This window comes from Lactuca virosa, chromosome 1, assembly GCF_052849685.1.
Source record: "Lactuca virosa cultivar CGN04683 chromosome 1, Lactuca_virosa_CGN04683_v6, whole genome shotgun sequence".
Classification (NCBI taxonomy): Eukaryota; Viridiplantae; Streptophyta; class Magnoliopsida; order Asterales; family Asteraceae; genus Lactuca; species Lactuca virosa.
The window spans coordinates 156584535-156596605 of record NC_136426.1 but is presented as its reverse complement, the minus strand read 5'-3'; the positions used below and the strand labels follow the sequence as shown (position 1 = coordinate 156596605).

The window sequence follows — 12071 nt, the reverse complement described above, 5'->3', positions numbered from 1 at the left end:
ATTAAGGTTAACAGAGGAGAAATTATACCTTGAAACCTTAGATTTCATCCCAAGCTTCAGACCCTCAAGGACTAAGTTTAAATCCATAAGTTTTGAACTTTTGATACAACACTCTAATAGAAGATGTAATTTACATGTTACATACTCATATTATCAGTAAAAAAAATGTAAATATGCCATTATTGTTGTTAAGGAAATATATATAAACGTTGCTATGTGAGGAAATGTAAGTAAATTGCCATTACGGGGTTTACATATAGAGTACATTACCTATAGTTTTAGAAAAAAAAATATGAAGTAGGTTGCTATTTCTTCCAATTTGCACTAAATACAATCTTTACTCAAAACTAATATCCTAATGTAAAAAATGCTTGAAATACATCATATCATTCTCCCCTCCGGTTCATTAGGTACAACATTACAATGTTATTAGCATACAATTAACATCAAAAATATGACCCCCCCCCCCCCCCCGGCCCCCTAGATCCTAAAACATCATTACTACAATTGCTTGTAAAAACAAAATTAATAAATAAGAACAAAAGTATTTAAAGCCTTGAAAATTTTAGCTTCAGAATATTGTGTTAATATGAATTCTCTTAGTAGCTTGTATTTTACAAAAACAATTAAAAAAAATTACATGATAATTTGGCATCATGTTTATCTGCAGTCTGCACCAATTGCATCATACATTGACTTAAAGCCATCCCTTTCTAAGCAACCTGCAAGTTCTGCCTGCAAAAAAAAAAAAAATTGTTATGATGATTATACAAAAATTTGAAAATATACTCTATTATTTCACCCGATTAAGTCCTGAATGACTAGTAACTATATGGACTGAAAGACCATTTTACCCTTACATTCCAAAAAACAAATTTCCCAAATATTCATTGATTATAATATCTTAATACATTAAACCAATTAAGTGAAAGAAACAACCTCTTCCCTGTTATAAGTCCTAAATTATGACAGAGGTTAAATGACCATTTTACCCTTTTGTGCAAAATCTATATACCTTTATCTGGGGTATAAGGGCGGGCCCACCATAAGCAAAAGCTGTATAAAGCTGAACAAGAGTAGCTCCTGCTCTTATTTTCTTGTAAGCATCCTCTCCACTAAATTAATAAAAGGATTTGGTAAAATGATTTATTTAATAAAATTTATAAATTAAAAGTATGGAAAATGTCACTAAATAATATAACCAAGTTTCTTTTCAAGAGGTTTAAGTTTAACCAAGTCTCTTAATGCAATAAAAAACAAACCTGCTTACACCTCCACAGCCAACCAAAGGAATCTTTCCCTAAAAAAAAGGTTAAATATATTCTCAAATAGATTTTTTAAATAAGAATCAAGTATTAATTATTCTTCAAAGAATTATAAAGTTTGTAAGTAACATGGGCAAAAACTAAAAGCATATAATTCATTCGCTTTATAAAGTTTAATTAAGTATGAGGAGAATAATTAATAGCTATAAAATAAGCTAAAACTTTCTTGATTCTCGCTAACTTCTATTAAAAGTTTAAAACCACAATGCATTTCACCATTTTATCGATTTAGTCACTCAATTTTTTTATGATTGTTATAATAAGAGTTCAGAGGCTAAATCGATAAAAAAAAAAACACAATAGTTTAGTGGCTAAATCTAGTATATCGATTTAGCCAACAATTCATAAAATAACTATAATCAAATTCACATTAAGAGGCAATAATCACAAAAAGAAAAAGGAGGAATTGACAATCTTTATAGCAAGAAAAGTGTACCTTTGTTAAAATATACATATCCTTTAAGATGTCATTTGATAAATTAAAAAGAGGCTTCCCACTCAATCCACCACCTTCCTCTGACACCGGATTGCTCTCAACAGCTTCTGGCCTTGAAATGGTTGTATTTGATATAATCTACAACCAACAAGATAAATGTTACAATTCTTAGTAGTCTTAAAGAGGGGCAATTTGGTCATTCTCCTACTTAAGTTGGTTTAAATGAGTATAAATAGGAGTTTGGCGTTAGTTAGTTTGGTATCTTTCTGTTACAGCATTATACTTCCAAGTTTTTCCTTATTAAGTCATTATATTTCAAAAAATCCACACAATCATAACATTGTACTTTCAAAAAAATATATTAAGAAATTATAGCAATGTGAATTGTTTTGCATTTGAATGGCATTACTATAAATGGATAAATTTTTTTCAAAGTACGATTTTGTATTAGGAAAAAATGAAAGTAGGATGCTATAATAAACAAAAGAATGGAAGTACATTGTGATAAGCCTCCTACAAGGTTCACATATGCTAAAAGATGAAAAAGTCAAGTGGTCAATGCAGTTGAAGGCACTTCAGTCCATACAAGTCTAAATCATAGATCATCTAAATCCTCGTATTTGGGGTCATCGTCTCCATCCGATGAACACAGTCTTTATAAGTAGAAACGTCGTTTTCTAAACTAAATCATTCAGCTTTTGCTGCTCTAATTGGTTTCTTTTCTTAGATAAAAGTTGAATAAGTAATACATAATAACTATTAGCATATATTATAAATTAGGGGTAATGATATTGTAGCTCATCAAACTTTAGTTGTGGTTTCAATGGTCCCTAAACTATTTTTTTGGTTTTATGAGGGCATAAGGTGGATTATGGCTTACTAGTTTAGTCCTTTCAACAAGTATAAAGCTCCACATGTACATTTTGATCAACAACGATGTGGACGCATACTCCGCAAACGATGTCATTTTCAAGGTCTTCAGGTGACAGGGACGCGTACTCCCCCATACGTCACTGTCGCACCTCCACCCCCCATAAAATAATATTTTCCAGGCTTGAAATGGAGAAAACCAAAAACCTCTTTACCCTAAATTCAACAAAAACATCCATACCCTAATCCGCTAAAATCCAATGATGGGTTCACCAACTCACAGTTGGTCCTTCAACGATTGACGTCACCTTGATGATAACGACTCAAATAGTTACCATCCTCAAGGTCACCCTTCGCGTAGCACAGTTGAAGGTGATGCTTTGAAGGACGAAGTTTCTATAGACCTGTTACAGACTTGCAGTTGAAGGAGAAACTGACTTGCAATTGGAGGTGGACGATTTGAAGGTTGGCCACATAATGATGATAGACAATTTGAGGAACCAATTCTACTCCTTGTAAGTTGGTTATCTTAAGGTTACGCCGGAGCTTATGACACTAAAGAGGAAGGTGGAGAAGGTATCCCGATTTGTTGGTTGGGTGTCTGATATGAAAAATGCTACAGAACATAATGATAAGAGGCATCTTAGTGGATCCAACACTTGGATTCTATATCGGAGTAGGCATAATCTATCAACAACAAAACAATCAATGTGTTGGGGTCCACTAGGATGCACCATATCTTTGGTTCTGTAACATTTTCTTATCAAACACCCAACCAATTCAAATCGGGACATATTCTCCACTTTCATCTCCAGTGGCATAAGCTACGATGTAACCTTAAAGTAACCGGCTTGCAAGGAGTAGAAGTGGTTCCTCACATCGTGTGTCATCATCGCAAGATCTATCTGGTCAGCCTTCAAGTAGTTAACCTCCAGGTTCAATGAAACTCTCATTCTCTCCGGCTTCAACTTCAATTGCAACAAGTCTACAGAAACTTCGTCCTTAAATAGCATCACCTCCAACTGAATTTTGAGAAGGGTACCCTCGAGGCCCTGTGGCTGTGGATGGTAACGATTTTAACCGTTATCATCAAGGTGGCATCGATCATTAAAGGACCAACTGTGAGCAGGAGAGCCCATCATCAAATTTTAACCGATTATGATATGGAGGTTTTTTTCGAATTTAGGGTAAAAAGGCTTTTGGTTTTCTCCATTTTAAGACATGAAAAGGTTATTTTTATAGGGGGCAGGGGTGCAACAGTGACGCTTGGAGAGAACGTGTGCCGGTCACCCGAAGACTTTGAAAACGTCGAGTTTGCAGAGTATGCGTCCACGTCGGTGTTGATCAAAATGTATATGTAGAGCCCAATACAACGGACTAAACTAGTAGGTCATAACCCACCTTATGCCCAAAAAAGCCATAAAAATAGTTTAGGGACCATTTAAACCACAATTTGAAAGTTCGATGGGATACAGTGTTATCACCCCTATAATTTATAACATGTTTCTATAATCTATATTATAATTTTGAAATAACGAGTTACATAAATGTTCATATACACTCCAATTATATTCACAACCCGACGAGCTACATGTAAACTTAGCCCCTTTAACTGCAAAAAATTTTGAGTTTGAGTGACGTGCTCCATATTGCATCCACCACTCTGCTAAATTATATTTCTTTTGTACCCGGTGCAAGCTATAAGTATGATCAAGCAATGGGTGTTTAGTATTTTTGGTATTTATCTAGTTTATTATGATTTGGTATTTTATTAGGAAGTTTCCTTTTTTATCGGATATCATCTCCTTTTTATCAATTTAGGAAGGCCAATAAATAGGGGTAGGGCCAACTTCCTGGAAAGAGGAAAAATTTTGGTGTTTCAATTTTATAGAGATCTTCCTGCGTCTAAAATTTCGCGTCTCAAATTCCAGGGCCCCTTACGTATTCCATCAAGCATTCAGTATTTTATAGAGATCTCCCTCCTTTAACTTGCTTTGCACTATGATACAAAGATGGATTCAACAAATGTCTAGCTACGTGCAAAGGTCGATGTAACTAACAAATAATTTCATCTCATATCAACGATTAGGAAGATGTCTTCATATTTATTCGATTAACTCTTGAAAAACGTCATCATCTCTTTTTGCCATATCAATAACCCGTATGAGGTTTCCTCTCCATTAACCAAATGAAGCACTCGTAATAACGACAAATAATTTGTTCCAAATAGAAGGCAACAATATGGTAGTGGATATTTGTTTTCTCTTGCCTCCTTCAAAAACTTGTTTTTTGTCCACATTTTGAAAGTGAACATTTTTCTTAATAAAAATTTGTCAGCCCTGTTGCAATTCAATGTTAAAAAACCCGTGCCAATCACATCTTTACGGGTCTAACCATATCTTTTTGCCCAAATGAACTCTCATTATGTTGGGTAGCGAAAGTACGGTTATAATTGTGAGTGTTCACCGTGATTGCCCTTCCAAGCGTTCTTTTAAGATGTGGGAGTTTGAAGATGTCCTCGAACTTGAGGACATGGTACTACATCTTTGTGTCTGCAAATCAGATGCGCTTTCATTCTTCTGACTCATACTAATTTGCATTTTATATATTTAGTCTTTCTTTCGAGCCTCTGCCGACACCTCATGCTCAACACCATATCTTCAAGTCCGATTTGTTTATGGTCGTGATACGAACCCATCTGACTCGTATCATGCCATAAGTCCAAGTGTAGAACCCTCCCTCCCCTAAAACTGGCTTGTAAGAGGTTGGGAGTTGGGACACCTAAACTTATATAAGCCACCAACCTAATTTATATTTATCCGATTTGGGATCATAACAATTGTCCCACGCTTTAAGGGCCAACATCCTCGTTGATCAGGGCTACGTTGGTCACAATTGGTACCCCTCTTCTCGTGTCCAAGTCACCAAAGTCATCGTTTGTCACGGTTGGCACCCCTCTTTGCGGGTCCAAGCCACCACTACGTGAGTGTTGGAACCTTCTAAGATAGGGTTAGCTCCTATAACAAATGATATGAACCCGTCCCATACTAGGCCCATATTATGTCATAAGCCCAAGTGAAGAACTGACTCCTAAATCCAGCTTGTAGGGGAGGGGACACCTACACTTATAACTTATAAGCCACCAAACTAGTTCATATTGGCCAATGTCGTATTGTAAGAAATCACTTACTACTAACAATCTAAATTGTCAATTAATAAACCGAGTTGCGAAAACATAATGACAAATTATACCCAAAAAAAATAGTTATACCGTAAAAAAAAGATGTGTGGTGGTGAAATACTAAGGAAAAAGTCATTCAATTTAGATTCAACCGGTGGTGAAAGCTTTTCGATTTAGAGTGAGGAATTTACGGTAGGCGATGATGAAGAGAAAAAAGATGAAAGTAGACGCAGATAGTTAATTAGGTCATAGTCAAAGAGTCAATAAAATAGTCAAACTCGGAAACTCAATGAAGTAGTGATATAGTCTATTAAATTAGTCAAAATTAGTATATCGTACGCCTCATTCCAATAAGGCCTCCACCTCATATTGGCCATTAGAGGCGCCACCTCATCTTTTAAAAGGCCTTTTTTAAAGGTAGAAGGTACGCTTTGTGAATAATCACATTGCTATGTATTGCATTTATCCAAATAATAAATTATCAAAAGCTAAAAAAAATGCAACAAGCATTTGTATAGTTCAGAAACATACCAAACCATCCAAGTGGAGATCAAGAGCAACCTACAAAATCAAAATGGAACAAGTAAGAACCCAAAGTTCTTACAGGGTAAGTCTTATATTACAAATATAGTAATATACATATGCCAAATGTAAGAAATAGCAACTTACTTTCATTTATTTGCGTATTATAGAATCCTACTTTCATTTCTCTAAAGCATTGTAATTTCAAACTTTTTCTTATTAAGAAGACACTGTACTTCGAAAATCTACCTAATTGTAACATTATACTTCTAAGAGTAAATTACACGAATGGTCCCTATGGTTTAGGGTAATTTGCGCATTTGGTCCCTAACTTATTTTTTTAACTCAGAAGGTTCCTACTGTTTGTTTTTGTTACGCGTTTGGTCCCTGTCTTACCTAAAAAGACTATTTTGCCCTTGATTTTTTAGTTTATTTAAATAAACACACCCCCAACCCCACCCCTCACCTTTCCTTACCTACCCCACCATTTTTCCCTATTTAAATAATAGTCTTTTTAGGTAAGACAGGACCAAGCGCGTAACAAAAACAAACAGTAAGGACCAACCGCGTAACAAAAACAAACAGCAGGGACCTTCCGAGTTAAAAAAATAAGTTAGGGACCAAGCGTGCAAATTACCCCAAACCATAGGGACCCTTCGTGTAATTTACTCTACTTCTAATTTTTTTTTTATTAGAACATTATACTTTGAGAAATCTACCAATTTATGACAATGAAAATTGCATTTTATACGGATGACATTGATATAATTAGGTAAAGTTTCAAATTATAATGCTTTAATAAGAAGAATGAAAGTAAAATGCTATAACAAACAAATCAATTAGAGTAAAATACATTACTATTTCTTGCATTTAACCCAAAATACATACCACAGCAATATCTTCAAGATCTTGCTTAGACAAATCTGGAGCAATTTTTACAAGCAATGGAGGAGGGCCCACTTTACCCCATTCCATTTCATCACGAGCTGCTTTAACCTTTAATCATACAAAAAATTTGATGAATTTATCATTTATTATTTATATACTAACACAAAATAATATTTTAAACAAAAAGTTTGAACTGGATTACAATTTACAAACCTTTTGAACAAGGTCCTTTAATTGATTTCTTCCTTGAAGCTTCCGAAGTCCAGGGGTATTGGGTGATGAAACATTAATTACCTTACAAGTTACAACATGATTAAAAAATGTTAAAATTAAATTAAATGGAAATATAAAGATTTAAAATGAAATGTTAAAAAGAAGCTACCAAGTAGTCAGCATATTGGGACAAAGCATGTACGCCTTGTACATAATCTGCAGCAGCATCTTCACTTGTTTTATTTTTTCCAATATTGACCCCGAGAATTCCTTGACCATGTTTGACTTCATCATTTGAAGAAGTTGAAGTTTTTTCTGGCTTTCTCTTACCATTTTGAGTATCCAATCTTTCTGCAACAGCAACTATTCCTTCACCATTAAATCCACACCTGTTAATAAGAGCACTGCCCAAAAACAAAACAAGATGACTTATTATAAAACAGCATACAAAATTCTGAATCTAAGTAAATGACCATTTTACCCTTGTATTTAGAATGACATAAACATGGACAAGACTGCAAATCAACCATGATATCAAACAAATCTTTTTGGGAAAAAGGGTAAAATGGTCATTTACTCTCTCATCCTTCTATTTAGAATGACATAAACAAACAAAATTTTGAATCTAAGTAAATGACCATTTTAACCCTGTATTTAGAATGACATAACATGGACAAGGCTGCAAATCAACCATAATATCAAACAAATCACTTTTAGACAGAAGGGTAAAATGGTAATTTTCTCTTTCATTCAGACGGTTCATTCAATCCACAAAAGCAAATATCATGCATCCTTCTATTTAGAATGACATAAACAACAAACAAAATTTTGAATCTAAGTAAATGACCATTTTACCCTTCTATTTACAATGAGATAAGCATGTACAAGACTGCAAATCAACCATGATATCAAACAAATCACTTTTAGACGGAAGGGTAAAATGGTCATTTACTCTCTCATTAAGACGGTTCATTCAGTCCACAAAAGCAAACATCATGTATCCTCGATAAGCTATATATGTGTGTATCTTTTGACTAAATGCAAAAAGAACGAGTCCTAACTTTTTACAAATTACAAATTTGCCCTTGTTAATAGGAAACATTTGTTTCTCACCCTTCATTTCTCAATCTAAACATACGAGGCTTTGGATTGCCCTCTTGTGGAATAGGAGTAACTGATCCAACTTCAACAAAACCAAACCCTAATCCAAGTAAACCTTCAACAGCTTCTGCATTTTTATCAAATCCTGCAGCGAGTCCTATTGGATTAGAAAACCTTCTTCCCCAAACTTCAAGCCCTAAAATTTGCTGATCTGGCCTCTGTTCCCGTGGGACCCACCCACGAGCTGCAGCAGAGATAGCTAAACGGTGAGCAACTTCTGGATCTAATAATGCAAACATTGGATTGAGAGCTTTTGTTGCTGTGAATAGCCACCCACTGCAAAAATATCTTACAATAATAGCATCAAAACCCTCTTTTCCTTAATCGCATCCAGATTAAGTAACGTACCTGAATGTTTCTTTATCCAAAGTGCTGGCATAAGCTCCCCCAACGACACCGATTGCAGCTCCTGCAAGTAATCTTTCCTACAGTTTAAGATAACCACGATTCAGAGACCCGAAATCATGAAGCTTTCGATAATTTCCTGACCATGATTTTTTGATGAGTACACAGACTATTCCATTGTAAGAAATCGAAATTTAAGTCAAGTGAAGTTACCTTTCTAGAAGACTGAGAAAGTTTAGGTTTAGCTGAAGAAGAAGAAGAAGAGGAACAGTAATGCCTAGGATTGGCAACGGGAGACGCCATTTGTTTTAGCTTTTGTGTTAAAGATCCTTTCATGAATCTAAATGCAAATCTTCCTGTCATCTTTCAAAAATAAATCAGCTAGAACGCACAATGATTACGTTCTTCGAGATCACAATTCACCCTTTCAGAAATCAAAAACTTCTCATGTCAGCTGCGAGTCTCGGGGGTGAGATTTTGAATGTGTTTTGACGCTAAACCCTTGTTCCATATTCGAAGTGCCCTTTTCGGCTAAACTTTACCTTTGGCCACGATAGGTTTTGTTTTTATCAAGTTTGGTCCTTATACTTTTTAATCCATCAAAATATCATGTTCTTATTTTAAAAGTTTATATTAGGGTCCAATGAGTTTTGTCATGTCATATGTTAGTATATAAAAAGAGTTATCACTAAAATGGTCATAACTTGGGTGTAAATGACACCGTACTTATAGTTCCAGGAGTTTAATGACAAGATGTGGAATATGAACGTATTGACAAAAATACACATGATAAAATAAGTCAGCAGCGAGTGTGGTGATTGAATTGATAAAGAATTTACAATAAATTAATATCGGGGTTCGTATAAAGAAATGGTGATCAATTTATACTAAGAACATATAAGGGCAGCAAAATTTATAAGGAGTAAAATATTCTCATGTTTTTCTTGAGTACAAAATATTTTAAGAATAGAAATCTAGACACATTCGGTCATCATTGGAAATAGTAGAACTTGATTATGTTAGATACGTTGCATACCATATTTTCCCAAATTTATGTCAAAAGATGCAATATAACCTATAATTCAAGCAAGGTTCCCAAATCACCACCACTTCCTTTATCTATGAGATATAATGCTCTTGGGACTTAGATAAACCATAAAGTTGCAAACTTTATCTCATCAACCCATACCAACCACATGAAAGGGACCATAAAATTACAAAGAGCCTAGATCTAAGGAGAAAGACATTAAAAGATGGAAACTTGAGGACTTACAAAAAGCCCACAATATGCATACAAGTGAAGGGAAGGTTTGTTTGTTGGATCAAGACACTAACTCTTCTTCTTTTTCCATTAAAACAACCAAGAACTTGCAAAATGAGCACAAAAGCTTCCAAAAGAACTAGGGTTTTGGACAAGGAGTCATTTGAGTAATGAAGGTTGAGGGTGGAGGAAACCCTAGCCTTTACTTCCTTTAAATTTGGCTCAAAGCCCGAGAATTAAGATTTGGCCCAAAATGGTCACCACATTGTGGCCAACTTAGTGTCACGTTGTGGCACCCATTTAAGATGAGCAGTTTCAAACCAATTTGTCACGTCGTGGTGATACCATAACCACGTCGTGGCCAACCAGGTTTTCAAACATAAATAAAATTTTTTACATCGAGATTCAGATGTTACATGTTCCATATATGTCTCAATATGATGTTATCTTCATCAAAGAGCTTCTATTGTCTTCAGATCATGAGTTTTCATCCATTGTGACGGATATTGGTGTGTATAAATGGTTCTTATATAGGCCCATGTAACCGACCCTTTTTTATATAACTCGTTATTGTATTTATATTTATTGTGTTTAATATAAAGAGATTAATTACATGAAATACATTGTTCACTACAATAAATGTGTTAGTTCTTTAATAATATAGAAAATGCTAAAAATATATTATACCGCCGATTCTAGTTATCAATTATAAATAATAACATTTCTAAATGTTGACGTGACATTATAAATAATAACTTTATTTATTATTTTGTAGGAGTAAATTGATACACGGCCTAATGGCTTCACCATCACTTGGCATGAATGAGAGCATGCATGTTCAAATTTAGGGGTGCAAACGAGCCGAGCCGAGCCCGAGCCTGGTCAGGCTCGGCTCGGGCTCGTTTAAGTTATACAAGGCTCGAGCTCGAGCTCGGCTCGATTCGAGCTTTCTTGTATTGAGCTCGGCTCGAGCTCGTAAAGAATTATACAATATCGGTTCGGGCTCGAGCTCGGCTCGTTTTTTGTCTAACGTGCCTAAATGAGCTTAAGCTCGGTTCAAACTCGTTAAGAAGCTCGTTTACTAATACCCTAAATCCGTAATTCCCCAAATATTATTTATTTTAATATATAAAAATAATAATAAATTATATTATATATAGGCTCGTTTAGGCTCGCGAGCTCGTTTAATAAACGAGCTTAATATTAAGCTCGAGCTCGGCTCAGGATCGTTTAAAATCGGTTTCGAGTCGAGCTTTTACCGAGCCGATCTCGAGTAGCTCACGAGTAGTTTGGCTCGTTTGCATCCCTATGTTCAATCCTCTTTTTTCATATTTTTTTATGTGAGTCAAAGCCCGAGTATCGTCTAACCCGCGTGCTTTCATCGGACTTTGATATGTATCCGCCCCTCCAATTATACGTTTTCTATAATTTTAACCCAACCATCATTTTTTTCACGAATTAGGTCCAAATTATTTTACAACTTTTCCCTTATTTTTTTACAATTTTTCTTTTGTATGTTTTTTTGAAACTTGCTTTTTTCAGAAAAAAAAATCAACTTCTTTTCATCTTTTATTTACAAATTTCCTTTTTACGAAATTCTTTTTTCAAAGTCATATATTTTTTTTTCAAAGTTTATGTCTTCATTTTTATGCATGTTTTTAAAGAAATTTCCAGTTTTAAGATCTTTGTTTTATGCCTACTTTTTAAAGAATTTTTAGGTTTTACAAATTATACTTATTTTAACAAATTCGTTTTCGAAATATTTTTTATATATTCATTTTTCATGCATATAAGGTTGTAAAAACATGTAAAAATACATTTTTTTACATATTTGTATTCACAAGACAAAAGCACATTGTTATGCATTAT

At 34.5% G+C, this 12071-nt stretch overlaps 1 protein-coding gene across 1 annotated transcript; it reads right to left on the bottom strand.

Annotated features, from left to right (window-relative positions):
- Positions 1 to 529: 529 nt before the first annotated feature.
- On the bottom strand, positions 530 to 9428 carry LOC145160362 (dihydroorotate dehydrogenase (quinone), mitochondrial-like). The gene is made up of 11 exons (XM_079079523.1): positions 9155 to 9428; positions 8945 to 9021; positions 8549 to 8872; positions 7605 to 7839; positions 7436 to 7516; positions 7223 to 7330; positions 6344 to 6373; positions 1762 to 1899; positions 1263 to 1300; positions 1016 to 1115; positions 530 to 735 (listed from the first exon to the last, which is right to left on the bottom strand). Exons 1-11 carry the CDS (start codon positions 9302 to 9304, stop codon positions 661 to 663), a joined length of 1356 nt encoding a protein of 451 aa, XP_078935649.1. The 5' UTR covers positions 9305 to 9428; the 3' UTR covers positions 530 to 660.
- Between the last annotated feature and the right edge of the window lie 2643 nt (positions 9429 to 12071).